The following is a 19,084-nucleotide window of genomic DNA, read 5'->3' on the forward strand; positions in this document are numbered from 1 at the left end:
TCCAGTGGCTGCCACAGCTCAGGCCCATGTGGCAGCAGCTGTAGCACCCGCTGCCCGAGCTGTAGTTCTCACCCAGCCCCTGCAGCCCCCCCAGCCCGGCCTCCCTGGCTTTGTGCAGCCGTACAAAGGAGAACCTGTCCGGGCTGCTCCACCTCACAGGAGCTGGTTGATAATTAAACAAAGGCAAAATAGCGTTGGCAAGAAACTTGACCTTTCCAGAGCTTGTGGGGGGTGGGGAATTTTGCATAATTTCCGGTGGTGTTTATTTTTATGCATTATAGTTTTTTATTGGAGATCTCTGTGCTGGGGAAGCAGGAAGTCCCTGGGCTCTGATGATGGGCTGGTATGTGGGAGACAGGGTCCAGGTTGCCCCTTCTCGTGGCACATGGGTTCCTCTGTGCCCCACAGATGGAAGGAAGCTCCTTCCAGCCAGAGTCCTCTGGGATAACACACCCAGTCCTCTTGAATGGAGATATCTCAGCACTAGAAGGATGCTCTGTGTGCTCGCCCCATCTCCTTCCCTGCGCGGGAGGGAGTCAACGGTGCTGTGTCCAGCCACTTGCATCCCAGCCCAGGGAACTGATCCTAAATTTGCAGCACCCTCTACTTCATAAAAAGTCATAAAGGTCAAAAGCTTTTAAGAATAAAAAGTCATAAATGCCAAGGTGCCAAGAGTGCTCCCAGGAAGGGGCTCTGCTTGTTCCCAGCTCTCCCCTGCTCTCCCCTTGTTCCCAGCTGTGAGGGGGTCCTTTCCCTGCACCCAGCCCATTCCTGTCCCTGTTCCCTGCTGTGCCTGCAGACACAGGGCTGCCACCTCCTGTGCCCACATCTAAGGTAGGTGGCAAATTAATCTTCAACTGGGTATCCAGGATTGCTGTGACGGTTATTGTGCCATTCCTGCCCAGTGCAGCATTAATGATTAACACACCAGGTTCAATGTCAGCTCGTGCCTGCTGCCTCTTGAATAGCCCTTGTGTCGCCACCTCTGGTATTCCAACAAAATAATATGGGCAGGGAGCTGCCTAGAAAGCACTATTTGGATTAGGCTGGCACTCAGGAGGTTTATCTCTGAGGAAGAGGAGAAGGGGAGTCAAGCAGGCAGTCTATGCCAGGGAAAGTGTGCATTGCCTCACCTCTTCCCCTGGACCAGCCTGTGCCCTTCAAGGATATCCTCCCCTCCCCAGTCTGGGAACATCCTGGCCCAGCTGTTACAGCAGGCAGGGGAAACTCCCTACAGCAGGCACTCCTTGGGCAGCTGGTGCTGGATCAGTTTGCTTTTGTTTCTTATTTACCCCGTTTATCAGCACAAACCCAAAGAGGTGCAGTTCCTCCTTCTTTTCATGTACCTGTTCCCATCAATGCTAATTCCCAGGAAGGAGGGGGTGGCTCCTTTCCCTAAACTGCCGATCACTGCCCACTCCCTGCCAGCACAGACGCCTCACCACACAGGGTTTCGCCTGCTGTGCCCCGGGGCAAGTGATGCCGGTGGAGAGTGCACCCTACCAATCTCCAGGAATTCTGGTCTGTTTGCAGCTCCCATCATGGCACTGGCTGCTTGCCCAGCGTCCCTGGAGGGAGACTTTGTCCTCTGGCACCCTGTATTCCAGGTAGAAAAGAAGATCCCCCCCTTGGCACACACCCAGATGTGGCAGGTGCTCGAGCCATCTCCTGCCATCTTCCCAGGGCAATAAGGAAGTTTCTGTTTGCCACCACAAGCCCTTTCAGTCTTACGCTATCAGTTTCTGATTGCCCAGGAGTGTCAGGCTGGGAGAACTGGGCGAGTCTAAGAGATATAAGCTGCAAGTCTAAGAGATAGAAGCTGCAGAGGTGCCTGGTAGCACCCACAGGAGCTGGTGGGGGTGTGTGGTGGGCCGGGATGTGCCCACCTTCCTTCCATTGGGATCTCCTTGGAGAGCCCAAAGGCTGTGGCAGTGTTTGGGCAATGGAAGTGGAGGGCAGGGACACAGTGGGAGCTCAGGGAGGCTGTGCCAGTCCAGTTTACCCCCCACTGCTCTGTTTGGCTGCCAGGGCAGCCAAGAGCCACGAAGGGCAATTGGGAGGAATCACATCCGCGAGGAGAAACTGGTCCTTCAAGTTTTCCCAGCAGGTGGAGGGGAGGAACTAAGCCAGTGGTTGCCGAGTTATTTACAAAACTCAATGCCACAGAGAGAGCCTGTTCTGCCCCACAGAAACCCCATGGCTAGGAAGAGTTGCAAAGGTGGAAGGCAGCAGCTGGCCAGGCATCACCCCTGAGCCTGCTCCACCCCACAGGGGTGATGGTGAGAGGGTGTGTGCCAGGAGCCAGCTCTGCAAGGCATCCCAAAAACAGGGCAGAAGAGGTCATGGCCAGGTGTGCCCAGCTCTGTGCCAACTGGTTCCTGGGCACCATAATACCATTCCTGGCAGCTCCTGCAGCCTTGGGGAGGGAGAAGAGGCATAAAAGCCCTGACGTCACCTCTGACCAGTTTATGGTAGAACAGCCTGTTCAGGAAAGACAAGGCTATTTTCTGGCAGCTTCCCCCCACACCCTGCCATGGGGCAGGGCCAATTCCCATGTCCCCAGGGCTGAGTAACCCAGTGTGGGGAGTGGGTGCCCGTGCCTGTCTCACTGTTCCCTGCCTGCTCCTGCCACTGTGGCAGGTACTGGATGGCACCAGGGAGATGCCAGACCACAGCAGTGCCTCGGTGCAGCCTCGTACCCAGGCAGGAGCTGATAAAGGGGTGCCAGGGCAGGCACAGAGTGAGGCAGCACCTGGGGAGGGTGTTTGGACACTGGGCTGCTGCCACCCCCTGTCCTTCACTGCCCCTGCCCCACAACCATGGCAAAAACAGAGGGAAAGAGCCCTTGGAAGCTCCACCCTGGCTGTGGTTTTGAAACGGAGAAACTGAGGCAGACCAAGTGTATCCTCGAGAACAGAGAGGGAGTAGCAGGGCAGAAAGAGGGTGTCTGGAAACCTCCCAAGCCCACCCATACCTCCCACACGCCCACACACACTGGGAGGGCAGGTGCATCACATGCAGGCACTGCGGGACAATGCTGGGGTGGAGATGTTCAGAGGTGGGGGTGACAGGATCCACCCCTCCTCACCACCCCAGTGCGGGTTCCTGCAGCTGATGGGGACGCAGGAACGCCCCAGCCAGCCCTGCCTTTCAAGCCAAGCTGTTGTTCAGCACCTGACTGGGTGTTGTGAGCAATCAGTGGCTGTTGCAGAGGGCAGAGGGTGTAAGGGTGGTGCCCCCACCCTGCACCTTGTCTGTTGTGCAAACACGGGGCTGATCTGTTTCCAAGCACCCGAACAGGTGAGGAGCCACAGGCAAGGAGAGCAGAGAGGCTGGGGGCAGGGCTGTGCTCCTGCAAGGACAAGGAAGGGAAGGTGGGAGGGCAGCAAGGCAGCCCCCACCCCTGCATCACCCCCAGCAGAGGGTATTTATTAAAGGCAGCCTCAAGATATAATTTGTATCCAAGATGAAAAATTTATTTGCATTTCTTCACAGCATGGAGAGGGGCTCAGGCACAAAATAACAGGGGGTATGGGGCAGCCTCAGCCCCTGCAGAGGCAGGGACCACCAGGGCTCTCTTCATGCCAGGGAAGGGGCAGAGAGCAGCCAGCACCCAGCCAGCCCCTCTTTCAGGGGACATGGCAACAAGGCCAGGGCTGACAAGGCAGTGGGTGCAGGAGTAGATACATCCCCAGTGAGGGTGCAGTCACCACCTCAAACTGACGCAGGGGGACATGGCAGGGACAGTGTGAGAGTGGTACAGCACCCGCCTGCAGGAGTTTATCAAGACATCACTGTGCCATTGCCCGATCAGCAGCCCTGAACAGCCCCTGTGCTGCTTTATCTCCTACTGGCATCAGCCAAACAGACCAAGCAGCTTCTCCCAACATCTCCCCAATCAAAAAACACCCCAAATCTCTATGTACAGGCTCCATATGCCATATCAGTACAAAAATATACACAAACTCTACAGATCCCAGCTCAGTAGATCAAAATACAACTACAAATCACAGTGCACAGAAGAGCATCAGACCCAGGGAGGGATGGGGTCCCCCCGAGAGCATGGCACGCCACAGGTGCACCCCGGCATGGGGGGGTGGGTGGCAGGTCATCCTCCTGCCTCCGGGGGTCACTTCTCATCCAGCCGACAGTACAGGTACATGGAAACTGCCATGGCCGCAATCTGGGGGTGGCAAGGTGCAAATCAGCCCCCTTCAACGTGCACCTTCCCTCCCCTTCGCAACGGGGGTTTGGGTCACAGCCCACCACCCCCAGTGCACCCTGGGCTGGATGTGCCCAGGGAAGAAGGCTCACTAGCCTGGAGCTGCAGCAGCCCTCAGGGCCCCCCAGGCTGGTCCCAGCCCCACTTCCAGGCACAGGGAGGAGGCAGCACAGCCCTGCTCAGGCACTCACCTCCAAGGCAGCGATGCCGGCTGCCACGCCACCTGCCACGCCTGCGTTGGTCCTGATTTCTTCTAGGATTTGCTTGAAACAGCCCTGCAGGACACAACCATGTGGGTGAGGATGGCAAGAGGTGGTGATATCTCAAGTGCCAGGGCACAGCATCCCCCAGAAATGGAGGTACTGCTTCTCCAACCCAGAGCACACAGCCATGGAGAAAGCCTGAGGCTTCAGGGGCAACTCAGCCACTTCTCAGACCAAATATTGGGTGAGGAGTGAGGAAAGGAAGAGAAGAAGCAGGGAAATCACCCAAAAAGGCAGAGTGGTGTCTGGGTTCATGCCCAGCACCAGACAGGCCACTCTACTCCATTTAGGACCAGAGCATCATAACAGCTTTACTTGTTTCTACGAGGGACAAGCCGAGGCCACCAGAGCATCCCCCCAGAAATTAAAGCCCAAGGGACCACCGTGTGCAGAGCTGGGGCTGGAGATACAGGAGAGGTCTCCCTCCTGGTGCCCAGGCACACCCCAAGTCAAGCTCTGCCAGCAGGCAAGAGTCACATCTGTACCTCAACAGCTGATTGTGCAGCCAGTGTGCTGTTGCAGGGCTCCTTCATGTCACAGCACTGCACGGGGTAGCTGCCATGTGTCTCATAAAAGTAGGAGTTGTTGAAGTCTGTGTAGTTATTCAGACCACAGCAGTGAACCTAAGAAGGAGAGAAAGGAAGGGATGGGAAGAGTATCCTTCAGGTCTCTTTCCAAGCACCAACACTATCTGGACCCCACTTCTCATGGAGGGTGTGACTCAGCTCAACCCTGCTTCAGTGGGCCGTTCACTAGTCACCTTGGGACCAGGATTTTGCCCCACACACCATCATAAACATCTCTCACCCCACTAGGTCCCAAGCAGGTAGTTCCCAGTAAATTGAGGAGGCGGTGACAACTCAGCACATCCAGGATTGTGATGTGTGCCCACTTCCATCTCACTGTCCCACCCAGCCCACGCTGGGAGGATCCCAACCCACAGGGGAGGTCCACAGGGCTCAGCACACCTCTGTCATGGTGATGTTCCAGATCTTTGTGAATTCGTCATCCGACCCATACTTCTCCTTCAGGAGCGGGGTCACCAGACCTGTCAGCAACGTCTCTGCCTGGACGAAAGGGCAGAAAAACACCATCAGAGAAGGTCCTGGGGAGCACCACAGAGCTGAGCACCCCCATACTGGTCTCAGCCTATGGAGAGGAGACCAGAAAGACCCAGCATGGCCCACCATGTCTGTTTGACCCACAGAGAGTTTTCCTCTTCCCAACGTACAAAGTGCTTTATGGCACCAAGGTCATTTATGCCCAGTGAATCATCTGATAAGCAGCATTAAGTGAGGGAGCCAGGAATGAGTTTGCCCTGCGGTTGACTTCTCCAGTGCCTAATGAGGCAGTCTCCTTTCTCCCCAGGTGGTTTCTCAGGTGCCTAATAAAGGGGTGAGTTTGCTCAGCATGAGGCAATAGGGACTTCCTCCCCCAGCGGCTCCTACCCTCAGAGGTGGGGAGGTGTCAAGCTAAGCTGGTTAGGAACTGAGGGGCTTGACAGAAAGAAGTGAGCAAAACTTGTCCTAAAAGAAGTTACGATATAACAGGAACCCCTGTTCCCACCACTGTCAGGCTACTCCAGCCTGCCCATGTAGCTGGTGCCAGCAGGAACCAACATCCCTTCCTCCTGCAGCACTGACCACTACACAGCACCACACCCATGGGCAGCACTGCCAGCTCATGTCTTCTGTTTCCCCAAGAAGTAGGACAGCTCCCAGATCAGCCCAACCCAAGACACAAGTATTGCACTCACAAGACCTGTGAAGACCAGAGCCAGCACGGCAGCAGCAACTTCGGCAATGAAGATGATCAGCACCACCGAAAAGAACTAGGACACAGCAAGGGGAGGGAGGTCAAACTGATAGCCAGAATCCTCAGGGGGCCCTGGAACTCATTTGCTTCTCCAGGGGTCCAGCCCTCCTGCCTCATTGCCTTCAGCTCTGCTCCTGGGCAGCAGCAGCACAACCTTGAGGTCCTCCAGCCCTTCACCTGCATGGGCTGAGCTGTCTCGTCAAGCTCCAAGAGAGACCTCAGCTTAGCAGCCCCCCTCCTGCCTCATCTCATCCTTTCCTGGAGCAGACTGAGTCCAGCATTGCCTTTCCAAGGGCCACCCAGACTTCCACCATATGGAAAAATCCACTGAGAACATCTCCACAGAGAAATCTGCCCATCAGATCTCCCCCACCACAGACCCAGCTCAAACGAGGCTTGATACGGAGGTCAGTCAGGTCCATACCATCATCAGGAGACATTTGCTCTCCTTCTGGGCACCGTAGCACCCAAGGAAGCCGATGACCAGCAGGATGGCACCGATGACAATGAAGAGATAGCCCACATTCACAACCTGCAGGATGCTGGAGGAGAGCGCCCCAAATATATTCAGGAATGACTCTCCATCCACTTTGACCCAGATGCCAACTCCCAGGAGGGTCCCGCCACTGAGCTGGAAGGAGAAAGGCAACGTCAGCTTCCAGAGAGGCACAAGATTTGACATTTGGGGAAGGCCCTGGCACAGGTGTTTCTCCTCTCAGCAGTTTTCCACCACACCAAAGCAAGACTTTGTGGCACTGCGGGCAGCTCAGACAGGTGAGCACCCTGAAACAATGCCCACCATCAGCACGTCCCCTGGGCAGTGTCGCAGCTGTCCCCCCTCCCCAGCCCGAGGGGTTTCAGTGCCAGCAGTGGAGCAGCCAAGCCAGCAGGGCCACCAGCCTCCCCACGGTCTCACACGGCCAGTTCAGACACCGGCCACCATCACGCTGCCACAAGTTCCTCCATGCGGGGCAGCTCGCTGCCCGCCCAGAGGAGCAGCTGAGCAGCCCCTGGCCCCAGACAGTCACGTACTCCTGGGCAAGGTCAGCTCCGTGCCAGCCCTCCCCTCCACCCGCTCAACCTTCCCCACCACATTCAAATTCTGGCAGGAGCTTTACAGAGGGAGTGTTCCCGCAGAGCGAGCGGCGAGGCTCTGCGCCCCGTCCTTCCCAAGGCTGTATCCTACCACACACCTCCTTCCAGGCGGCTCCTGCAGAGCCAGGACAGCTCTTGCGAGCTCCACTACTCTTTGCCCTGGGTGGGAGTAGAGGCTGCATGTGCTCTGAATTCCCGACATCCAGGAACCCCAAAGCCACAGTCAGCCGCTCCCCTACAGAGGCAGAGCCCCCAAGCAGCAAACCCCCTGTTCTGGGGCACTCAGCACCTTCCCAAGCTCCAGCACAGCGAGGGACAGGGGCAGCTGATGCAACAGCCACTGTCCCCAGAACACGGCACAGCCCTCCGGGCTTTGCGAATCCCACCTACACCCACCTGCCCGCACAAAGGAGCCCGGAGGGGCAGGAGAGCCCAGCCGGACCCACCCCACACCTGGCTCCGGGGCTCCCCGGGACCTCCTCCCGCAGACCCCATCCCCTGGGGCGCACTTACGAAGATGGCCAGGTTGAAGAGGATCATCATGACCTTGATAAAGGTGAAGCACCCCATCTTTGCACCTGGGGAGAGTGGAGAGGTTACCGGGGGAACTCCCACCCGGCACAGCTGCTGCCGTCCCGAGAGCCCAGGGGAGCCCAGCGGGTCGCCACGGGCGGGGAAGGACAGAGCCCCACTTACCTGTACGGAGAGCAGCTCCCAACACCTCACCCCGTCCTGCCCCGGCCCGCTCTGGCTCCACCACCCGGCCGGCGCCGCCCTTTATGGGGCGCGTCCCGGGGCCGGCCCCGCCGCCGGACCCCCGCCCCGCCCGGCCGCCGGGGCCACCCCTCGGTGTCGCGGGGAGCCCGCAGCCCTGCTGCCCTCTGCTGCTGGCAGCTTCCGTGGGACGCGCTCCTGCCCGTGTCCCCGCGCGGTCTCTCCCGCCGTGGGGACATTGGGAGGCAGAGGTATCAGCCCACCGGTGTTTCAGCCTGTGCCGGAGGCTGCGGCTCTGCCGGTCCCACCCCGCCACTCTCCTCGGCGTGCTGGGCGCCGTGCTCGGGGTTTTCCAGCCGTGGGCACCCACAGCCCCCGGGTCACAGCCTCCCCTCGGCCAGCCAAGGCTGAGGCACCCCATCTTCGCAGGCTGGTTCTGCGGGTGACCTGCTGATCCCCCCTTCTCGGCACCACCTGAGCCGGGATCTCTCCGAAAACCCACATTTCCAATATCCTGGGCCGAGAGAGAAGCTGGCAAAGGAGGGCGCTGGGGAACGGCCGCCCGAGTCGGTTTGCAAAGAAAAAGCCAAAGCTGCACGGGCCGTCCCCAGACGCTGTACAGGGAGGTGGATTTTTGCTGGCGGGGACACAACAGGGTGACGGCGGGAGAGGACAGTGACAGCCATGACAGATGCCAGCGCTGGAGCAGTCAGCGGAGACCTGCCATCGCCTAAGGGCTGCCAAAAGTGATTTTCTTTGGAAACACGCTTTGAAATAGGGCTGGTTTCCCACAGAGGAGGACTGCGAGAGAGTCACACCAGATAGGGGGAGATGCTTCTTCCTCGGGCCTGACCCTGGCAGTGGTCCCTGCCCATCCAGTGCACCTTTGGGGCAGGAGCTTGTGCTGGTCCCCTCGCCAGTACCCACAGAGTGTCCCTTCAACTTGTCATCAAACCACAGAGCGATGCAGGAGGCAGGGGAGACCTCATCCTGCAGGAAACCAGGCTCTGTGTGCTCAGCACACTCCACACCCCACACCCTGCTCTCCCAAAACCTCACAACACATTCCCTGCCTGATTGTAATGATACATTTCAGCAGGATGAAGTCAGCCCCATTGGGCTCTAGCCAAATCCCAGTGGTATTTGGGGGAAGCCTCTAACCCTCCCAAGCACCCTGGTATGGACACAACCCGTGCTGCAGCTGGGGGCTGTAGCCCTCGTCCCCTCACTGCCTGTAACCTCAGCCCTTTGCTGCAGCAGCTGCCAGGAAGCTGCTCAGAGTCAGGGCCAAGCCTTCGTTCCTCTCCCAGAGGGGAAGGGCTGCTCCAAACCCCCCTCTCATACTGCTCCTCTCCCAAAAGTTGCCCCATCCCAGCCTGGCCTTGTTTGCTGCACACAATTCCTCCCCAAAAATAATTTTTGGGAAATACATGAATACTTGCTCTCCTTCCCAATCATTGTCAGCCACAGCAAAAAAAATGAGGACAAGCTGTGGACTGTTCCCCTTCACCTCCTCCAGCTTCTGGTGCCGCAGCCTGGGGTTCTGGTGCTCCCCAGCATCACCCACCTGAGCCCCATTAGGGAGCCAGGGCTGGATTTTCTGGTTCTCTGGGAAGGCCTGGCCTGACCACGGAAGGACAAGTCCAGTGACATTCCCATGTCCCTCCTGCCCAGCAAGGCCACACCATCTCCCTGCTGTCCCCATCCTCTCACACAGGCCAGCTGGATCCTGAGCATCCCCTCGTGGGGATGCCTCTCTCCAGGGCCTGGGCAGCAAAGCTCCTCCAAGCAGCCTGTCCCTGGGAGACTGAGCAGGGAAGTGGCCTCAGTTTCCCTCCTGGAAAAGCACTGGGTAAGAATCCCCAGGCATCACCAGCTATGGAGACCAGCCAAGCCTGGGACTGACAGGATTTTGGGATATCCCCAGCCAGGTGAGTCCCTTGCAAAGGGCTTTCACATGTCTGTTTTAGGCTGGCAGCATCTACCCAGCTGTCTGTCCAGCATCCAGACACCTGGGAAGTCAGGATGGATGGACACACTGCAATGTGCCAGCGATGAACCTGACTTTGGATTTGCAGATGGAAGTTACTGAATGTTGCAAATTTGTGCTGAATTCATCACTTCCCACCTCCTGCTGCGGAGAAATAAATATCTACATCAGCCAAAAGTTTTTTGATGTCTTGAAATATTTCACAGCTTCGAAAGGACTCAAAGCATTGTGGCTGGAGAGCTGGGGAAATCCGATTCCCCCACCTTGGGAGGGACCAGGCGGTGGGACCACACCGATTTCCCTTTGGCTGCGGCTCCCGCTTCCGGGGGGATCCTCCCCATTTCTGTGGCTGTGTGCAAAACCACGACTTGGCTCCCAAAAGCAGGAGCTGCCCCATCTGGTGCTGCGATCTCTCCACGGGAGGCCCAGGGTGTAAATCCAGAGGTGGGTGAGGGGGGCTGCCAGTGTGTCCAGCAGAGCATCGTCCTGTGCGTGCCCCTCGGGGAGGATCCGTCCCTGTGCCACACGCGGCCGATGTTAATCACGGTGCTGTCCCGGCTGAGCGCTAATAACACAACCAACGCGGGGCTCGATGAAAACGTCCCTCCTTTGTACCTGCCTGAGCTCCCTCCCGTGCGTGTCCCCGCAGAGCAGCCCCGAGCCTGCCCTGCCGCTGCCCGCCCGCCCCTCCGGGTCACATCCCCTAGCTCCTCACGCCTGTCCGCGCCGGAAAATCCCTCCTGCGTTCCTTGCCAAGGGCCACGCCGAGGCGGCAGCTGCCGAAGAGCCGAGCCGGGCGGGTTCGGGGCTGCGCTGCGGGGTCACATCAGGACAGCTCCGTGCCTCTGAGCGCCGGCAGCCGGGGGCTGCTGCGGGCCGAGCCGGGCTGAGCATCCTCCGCCGCTGTGGGGCCAGCCAGGATGGCCCGGGCTGGGTGGGTGCCGGAGATTTCACCCCAGCTCGGGCTGTGGGAGCCGGCCCAGCTCTGCTCTGGGCTGTGCTGTGCCCGCTGCCCAGACAGGTGGCACTGAGGGGCCCTGCGTCCCCGGTGCCACGCTGGGGTGCCCTGCCAGCACCCCTGTCCAGCAGCTCCGGCCAGCTGCCGTGCTGCGAGGCTTCAGCCCTGCGGAGAGGCACAGGAAGGAGCCGCAGCAGCACCTCCAGCCTTTCCTTGTGTTCCTCGGGTGCTGCCCAGCCTCTCCCTCCCCAGGCCCGGGCAGCCCAGCCCAGCAGGCAGCTCGGTGCTGGCGGCAGAGCTCGGCTGTGGGAGCGAGTGGTGAGAGGCTGCCCGTGGGTGCCACACTGGGAGGTTGTTTGGAGAGGCACTTGGCTATCTCTAAACCAAAATCCACAGAAGCCAGAGCTCAATCCTGGGCACTCTGGAAGAAAATCAAGAGACAGGGAGTTTTCCTGCTCCAAAAGAGAAGGCAAAGCAAGGCCCATTCCAGTTTGAGGAAACAGTGGTGACACCAAAAAAGCCAACTCTGAAATGCCAAATGAAAGCAAAAACCTTTTCTCTCTGTTTTTTTCTGGCTGGGAAGGGCTCAGCCCAGTTCTGCAGCCTTGCTTTCTCCAGCTGGGCATGTTAACAGCTCTATTTATGCTCTATTTATTCACAGCCATGTAACCAACTTCCCTGGATGTGAGCATGGCATCCCCCAAAAGCAAAGAGGAGAGAAGTGGGACCCCTGTTGCTTTGGAAAGGCCAGGACAGGCAGCCAAGGTGGATGCTGAGCATTCCCTGGAGATGCTCCCATCAAGGGGTGGAGAGAAGCTGCAGAAGGGCACGGGGACCCCAGCGAGGAGACATCACTCTCGTCCCCACAGAGCCATCCTGGGCTGCCCAGACAGGGAGCAAAGGGCAGCCTGAAGGGAGCTGTGGGGTACAGGCAGCAAGGACAGCTCCTCCTGCTCTTTCCACAGAACAGTCAAGGCCAGGCAAGCCAAAGCAAAGCTCTCACTGCTGTGAGTGCTGCTCATTAATCCAGCGAGGATGGATTAATCAAGGCCTGACAAGCAGCTCCTCTGGCTCAATCAATAGCAGTAAAGGCCTGAAGCACCTCTTGCAGCCTTCACTGGGTGCTCTCTGAGGGCCCTCTGCCCACCTTGGGGGATGTGCTCAACTCTGTGCTGGAGTGGTGTGGGGGTTTTAAATTAACCACGTAGGGGTGACACCGGGTCACCCCGGTTTCAGGGAATGCCGAGTTTTCAGAGAGGCAGCCCGGGCTGCAGAGTTTTGGGAATAATCCTGGTGCAGTGTAGCTGGAATGGGGTGTGAGGGGTGTTCTGGGGGTTCTTGGGACAAGAGCAGCCAGTGAGAGCTGGGGTGATGCTCAGCCCCATCCAACCACTGCAGGGTTGGGGACAGTGGAACTTGGCTCCAGCAGGAAATGGTGCCTTTGTGTTTGGGGACCTCAGGGGTGCATCAGGAGGGAAAGAACTGTTCTGGGAAGGAGAGATCTCACTCAGCATCCCGGGAATAGGAGATAATGGGTGTCACACCAGGTTGTTCCCCTGCCCCTGAGCCGCAGGACTGCGTTGATTCCTGGCCTGTATATTGGATTGACCCTAGGATAGGATGGGTGGTAACATGGTTGGGATGTATCCACCAACCTCCCCAGCTCTGATCCACCTCCTTGGCCTTCCCCAGGCAGCCCCCAGAGTACTGGCACTGTGCTCAGCCTTGACTTCACAGCCCTGTGGGACACACTGGGGAGACCAGGCAGGGCTTTAGACACTCAGCAAAACCTCTTCCCCCCTTGGTGGGGCACAAGGAACATGACTGGGGAAGCATGAGTGTGGGGAGGGCAGCACCTGGCTGTTCACAGCCAGACCTGACTCTGTCCCACCAGCAGCAACAGCAGCATGGTGCCAGCAGAAATGGGATGAGAGAGAAAAATCCCTTTTAATCCCCAAGGGCCAGCAGCTGGGCTGGATCCAGCTGGGCAGTGGGGCCATGGGGGCCGTGTGCTGCCCAGGGAAGTGCAGCTGGGCAGGAATCCCCCAGGATGCTGCTGCCCTGCACCATCAGGCCATGGGAGGTGGGAAAGGAGGTGGGGTTTGCTGAAATTATGGATAAGAAGGGTCATACATCTTCTGCATTGCTCTGCTGGCCCTTGTGTCTGTTTTTTCAGTTTTCCCAGAACTTGGAATTCCTCCTTGGACTTCATGCCACCCCTGCACTGCTGCCTGCAGTGGCTTGGATTCAGCCAGCGTGCATTTCCCAGAGCCTGTGTTTTAGGTACCATCTATTTTTAGGATGTCCAACCTGCAGCAAAGACAAGGAGCCACGACCATTTCAGAGAAGTCAGTGTGAGAAGCAAGGATTTACAAAAAAAAAAAAAAAAAAAAAAAAAAAAAAAAAAAAAAAAAAAAAAAAAAAAAAAAAACAAGAGCCTGTGAGCCTTTGGGAACATCACATCCACCTCTCTGTGCCTCACAGACAGACAAATACTGGGATAGCTAGTCCAAGCTCAGGAGGACAGCAAGGAACCACAGCATCCCTGAGCTGGGATTCTCCATGACGTCTCCTGCCTGTCCTGTGTGTGTTTTTTAGCCTGGCTAAGGGATGGAATTCTTTGTGGGTGCACAGGGAGAGCTGGCTGGCATAAGGGGGGTGTCCATGGGGTGCTGGTCCTCTCCTGTCCTTTAGCACCCCTAAGGATGGATGGAGACCCACGGATAAGCGATCTCCATCCTACAGAGGATGCAATTGGGGAGCAGAGATGCTGCATCTGGGAATGAAGTCATCCACCTACTCCTACAATTCTCCCTCCTCCCGCTCGGTAGCCGGGTGCCCCCCGCCTCCCGACGCGCTGCGGCGGGGGGGCCGCCCGGCTACCGAGCAGGAGGAGGAGGAGGAGGAGGAGGAGGGACGCTGACATCACCGCCGGAGCGCGGCTCGGCGGGGCCGGGAGCCGGCTCCGCTCCGCTCCCGTTCTCCGCTCCCGCCGGTGGAGCCACCGCGCCCGGTAAGGCTGGAGGGGCGGCGGGAGGGCTCTGGGAGGCGGGTGGATGGATGGACAGACAGACGCCTGCTGCTCAGCCTCCCTCCATTCCTCTTTCACGGGGTCCTGCTGGAAGCTGGGGGACAGTGGGTCAGTAGCAGCACAGTCTTTCCCCCTAGGGATGATGTCACTCTTGGAGGAATACATAAAAATGCACCAAAATTAAAAAAAAAAAAAATAATAAAAAAAAAAAAAAAAAAAAAAAAAAAAAAAAAAAAAAAAAAAAAAAAAAAAACCACACATGAAAAACCTACATCTTCATTTGCCAGCTCCGTGCAGCAGTGCCAGGCTGGAGCTGCCGGAGGGGAGCTGCGTGCGGCAGGAGGTTTCTCAGCACATATGTCTATTTTAAAAACCCGTGGCGTGATCTCTTGCCCTACTTTCCAGACTCTTGCCGGCACTTTCCTTGCGTGCGGTGGCCGAGCCCTGCTGGCGGGAGCTCCCCGGGAAGCAGGAGCCGAGCGAGGCGCTGGGCTCTCCCTGGCGCCGGGGGCTGGGATGGGGACGGCCGAGGCTGAGGTCAAGGCAGAGGTTTGGTCACTAACGCGCTGCCCTTCTCTCGGCAGAGGAGGGATGCCCCCAGCACGGTGCGGATGAGGCCGGGCTAACGAGGAGCCACGATTGCCCCCTCTACCCCCGTTAGCCTCGTTCGCTGCCCTCCGTTTGCCCCGGTGAAGAAACAGCTCCTCGCCCACACCTGAGCCAACGAGTCCCAGGCGTTGGTGTGGCTCCACAGCAATCCTGGGCTTGGAGGGGTCAGGAGCCGCTCTCCATCTCGCAGATTTTCCAACGCTGAGGTTTTCATCGTCTGTGTGCGGGGAAGGGAGCGCTCCCAACCCCTCCCTGTCCAGCCACAGCTGTCCCGTGCGGCCACCCCGGGCCCCCCATGCCCGGCTGGCCGGGGCCCGTGTGACCCAGGCCGCACTGCCACCACCACCACCATGGCCTCGTCGGACGGGCTGCAGTACCGGGCTCTCTACGAGTACCAGAAGGACCGGGAGGAGGACCTGGCGCTGTGCCCCGGGGATGTGCTGACGGTCAGCAGGGCCGGGCTGCTCAGCAGCCCCAACTACAAGGACGGGGACGAGCGCAACCCCCAGGGCTGGCTGCACGGCGTCAACGAGCGCACCAAGGAGCGCGGGGACTTCCCGGGCACCTACGTGGAGTACCTGGGGCCCGCCCGCATCGCCGCCACCGCCACCAAGGCCAGGCCACGGCCCCTGCCCCTGCCGCCTGCCGGGACCCCCACGCCCTGGGGTGAGTGTGAGGGGAGCAGGAAGGTGGGAGCCCACGGGCGGGTGTCCCCTGCAAGATGGCGAGGGTGGTGTGGAGCCGGGGTGGATGAATGCAGCTGAGGTGGCTTGGTGGGAAACCACGCTCGGGTCGGGGATCCAGCCCCTGAAAAAGAAGTTGTCCCAGGAATTATCTGCCCTGGTGTATCGAGGCAGCCTCAGGAGGGGCAGGGGATGGCCAGAGTGTCGCTACGCCCCAGGCAAACATGCTGCAGGGATTGCTCATTACCAGCATCCCAGGCTGGCTGCTATGGGGTGTCCAAGGGGATCCACATCCATGAGAGCACAGAAGATGCAAGGTCCCTTTGGCCCCTCAGAGAGGAGCAGAAAGCCCCACGGTGGTCCCTGGGGACCTTTTTTCCAACTGCTCCTCTCCCCATCACTGCGGCACCTGATTCAGCCTGCTCTCAGTGCCCGGGCGAGCACTGGCCCTCGGCCAGCTCCCAGCCTCACTGTCACTTTGTGCGAGCTGGGACAGGGGACAATCTTGGCAAGCAGTGTGGTCAGTCCCTGGGGGGCTCCTCTGTCCCTGAGGGCTGCAGCAGGGCACTGGGGAGGACATTTGGCAGGACCCTTCCTGGCACAGGGGCCTCCAGCCATTTCTCTGCCTGGATCTGCCGAGCTCGTGCAGCCGGCTCTGCCCTCGCCACTCACCGTGGGCAAGTGTATTGGGGCCGGGAGGGATTTCACAGCACTTGCACAATGTACACGAGTTAAAAAACGTAAAACCAAAGTAAGAATCCCCCACTTCCAGCCAGGCACGTCCTGGTGACCCCAGTCAAAGCCATGGTGCTCTCCTGCTCCGGGATGTACGGAGCAGAAATGGCTGTCCGTGCTGGCCTGGGGCTGGGAGAGCGGCATCGCCTTCAGCCATGGCAGGAAAAGCCGCCCAGCTGCTGGTCTGGCACCTCAGACACCCTCCTCACCCAGTTTGGGACCAGTGTGGTGACCAAAGGAGCAGCCCCTGTGCTGGCTGGGCACTGGATGTGCCTTGGTCTGGGTTTAGAGGGGCACTCACTGATGAGGAGTCTGTCTCCCTTCAAAATATGGTTCAGGACGCCCTCATCACCATGATTTGAGGTGGAGACACCCAGCTCCTGGGCTGAGCACAGCTCCATCCATGTCCATGTGTGCCCTGCAGTTCCTGATGTGCAGCCCCACAACCACATGGGAAGGATACTGGGCCCCCTCACACCTCCCCTCACCAAAATGCAGGAGCTCCTCCCCGACCAGTGCGCCAAGGCAGCTGCAGTCCCAGCAGCACTGGTGAGGCGCCGTGAGCAGCTACGTGCCGGATTTGCAAGAGGGTGGAGGCCACTTTTTGGATGTTTTTGCTGCCAGCTGAGGGGTTTGAGCCCCTTGCCCAGTTCAGCTCAGTGGTGAGCCCTCTGACTGTTCCACAGGCAGAGCCCTGGAAAACTCAGTGCTGTGTGGAGATTTTGGGTCAGACAGGAGCAGAGCCCAGGGCTCTCCAGCCCTGCTCACCAGCAAAGGTGAAGCCACCTTCTTGTTTCTGCCTTTGCTGCCCCTCGTGCAGGGGCTGCCACGAGTTCTTCTACAGGGGAGATGTGCCCAGGGACCCCTGCCCACAAGTGCTGGGGATGTGGAGATTCCCTACAAGCCAAGGAATGTCCACAGCAGGAAGCACATCCTAGCCAGAGAGCCTGGCCTAAAGGCAAGGTCTCAGTGTAGGCACCCCAGCCCTGCATGCACTCAGGTGAAAGGATACCAAAATTTTAAAAAACATTAAATCCAAATTTTTTTAGTAGGGAAAAAAGCTCTAAAGCCAGGTTTTGGGGTGGGTTGGGGAGGGCACTGCCATCTGCAGGACGTGCTCTGGCCATGGGCAAGTGTCCATCCCTGCTGTCCAGGGGAACACTGGCTGCTGCCTTCCCAGTGCTGTGCCATGGGGTGCCCCTCAATGGGGTGCCTTTCCTGGGACAATGCCAGGGTGTGCAGGCACCTCAGTAGGGAACGTTCTGTCCCACAGCCACGTCTTTCTGCGGCATGGGAGCAGTGTGTGCCATTTCGTGTCAGTTTAAACCCAAACTTCCTGGCTCACAGGGCTCCCTTTAGAGTAAAAATCTCCAACATCCTCTTGGAAGAGAAGGTGCTTTTGGTTTGGTTTGGGGTTTTTTGGTTTGGGTTTTTTTGGTTTGTTGGTTTTTTTGTTTTTTGGTTTGTTTTTTTTTTCAATTCTTCCTGTACTGGTTCCATTTCCAGATGGAGGTTTGAGGGATGCTTTTCTGGCAAAAAAACCCTAATTTATATTTCTGCAACGGCAGCATACCCCCCTCACCCATTCCTGAGTGCCCTCAGTTCCCACCGAGCACTGGTGCCACACAGAGACCCTGAGCTGGCTCAGGCCATGGAGGACGCCCTGAATGACAGACACTGCATGTCCCAGCCACGCCTTTGAGCCAGGGATGGCTCTGCAGAGAGGAATGGTCCTTTTTTTTAATTAAATAACATCCCAAAAATGGCTCTGCAGCAGATCCGAGTCCCAGGGCACTTCCAAGATCTTGCTGGCCGTTTTGTCCCCGACTTGGTGTCCTGGGCAGCCCCACTGCCACGAGGCATCACCTCCACTTCCCCTGGGGCTGGAGTCGAATGGGGCGTCAGGATGCTGGGGTGCAGCCTGGCACAGCTTGGGGCCATTCCCGCCATTCCCAGCGAGGAGAAAGTTGGTGTTTTTTGCAGTCACCACCTTTCCCCAAGCCATTGATTTGGAGGAAAAGCCCAGTTTCCCTAATTACAAAACCACTCATTCAGTGGGGATATTTTTGCATGAGCTTCCAACGTTGTGCTTTGTTTTTAACCCTGAAATCTTCCCCATTCCCACCCAAGGCACCAACACACCCTCACTGGGTGGCAGAGGGGAGCCCCTTGCTGTGCTTGGGGGTCGTGGCCATGCCTGGGGCCTGGATCAGCCACCCACGAGTGTCAGGTTTGCTTCATTATCTTTTCTCCAGGGAGCACCAGGGCATCACCACAGTGAGGATCAGAGCCTGGATCTACCTGTTGCAGCCAGGTTGTGTTTTTTGGAACAGATTGAAGGCAGTGTGGCCCTGCCCAAAGTCCCTCTTTTTTTTTTTTTTTTTTTTTTCAGCTTTTCCACATGCTGTCCGTGCTGCAGCAGTCACACATGGCCGTGGTGTGCTGCAGCCAGTGGCAGCCCCTGCCAGGCCCCTGCCTTTCTGGGGGTCTCAAGGCCACTAGAGAGCAGGGAGAAATCCCAGCGCTGGCCTGCCAAGGTCTCCATTGGGTTTAACCCACACAGGAAGGGTTTATCAGCTGGGGTGATAAAGAGGGATGGATGGGTGCAACGTGCCCCGGGGTAAGGACAGCTGCTCTCCTGCCTGCCAAGGGGTTTGCTACTCTTGGCCATGGTCTGGAGTGAGGTGTCCTTGATTTAAAACCCAGGAGTCAGCAGCACATGGGGATTTGTGCTGTGAGAAGCCTGATCCCTGTTTGGCTGAAGGGCTCTTCAGGGGCTGAGGGAGGTCTGCACCAGCCAAGGGGAGACTGAGTCCTCCCTGGGCCTGTACCCAATCCTGTTGTGCAGGTGAGAGCTGCAGAGAGACGTGTCTGTGGTGGACACGGACCCCAGCTCCTGCCTGGTTTCACTGTGGGCCGTGGTGATGAGAGAGGCAGTCTCAGTGCCATCGAAAGAGAGGTGGGGAAGG

The 19,084-nt window shown here is 58.2% G+C and overlaps 1 protein-coding gene across 2 annotated transcripts; it reads right to left on the reverse strand.

Moving 5' to 3' along the window:
* Positions 1 to 3,454: 3,454 nt before the first annotated feature.
* TSPAN1 (tetraspanin 1) lies at positions 3,455 to 8,139 on the reverse strand. Of its 2 annotated transcripts, XM_066324941.1 has the most exons (8): positions 8,092 to 8,139; positions 7,909 to 7,973; positions 6,725 to 6,931; positions 6,242 to 6,316; positions 5,454 to 5,552; positions 4,971 to 5,108; positions 4,414 to 4,497; positions 3,455 to 4,183 (listed from the first exon to the last, which is right to left on the reverse strand). In XM_066324941.1, exons 2-8 carry the CDS (start codon positions 7,963 to 7,965, stop codon positions 4,130 to 4,132), a joined length of 714 nt encoding a protein of 237 aa, XP_066181038.1. In that variant the 5' UTR covers positions 7,966 to 7,973; positions 8,092 to 8,139; the 3' UTR covers positions 3,455 to 4,129. The 2 variants fall into 2 exon arrangements, with proteins under 2 accessions (XP_066181038.1, XP_066181039.1); XM_066324942.1 differs by lacking the exon at positions 4,971 to 5,108.
* Between the last annotated feature and the right edge of the window lie 10,945 nt (positions 8,140 to 19,084).

Source organism: Sylvia atricapilla, chromosome 9, assembly GCF_009819655.1.
Source record: "Sylvia atricapilla isolate bSylAtr1 chromosome 9, bSylAtr1.pri, whole genome shotgun sequence".
NCBI classification, from domain to species: Eukaryota; Metazoa; Chordata; class Aves; order Passeriformes; family Sylviidae; genus Sylvia; species Sylvia atricapilla.

Coding starts and splice junctions, on each gene's coding strand:
- TSPAN1 (XM_066324941.1), bottom strand. CDS start 7,965: ATGGGGTGCTTCACCTTTATCAAGGTCATGATGATCCTCTTCAACCTG. Junction 6,932..7,908: donor TCTTCAACCTGGCCATCTTC/GTAAGTGCGCCC, acceptor TTCTCCTTCCAG/CTCAGTGGCGGGACCCTCCT. Junction 5,109..5,453: donor GGAACATCACCATGACAGAG/GTGTGCTGAGCC, acceptor TCTCCTTCTTAG/GTTCACTGCTGTGGTCTGAA.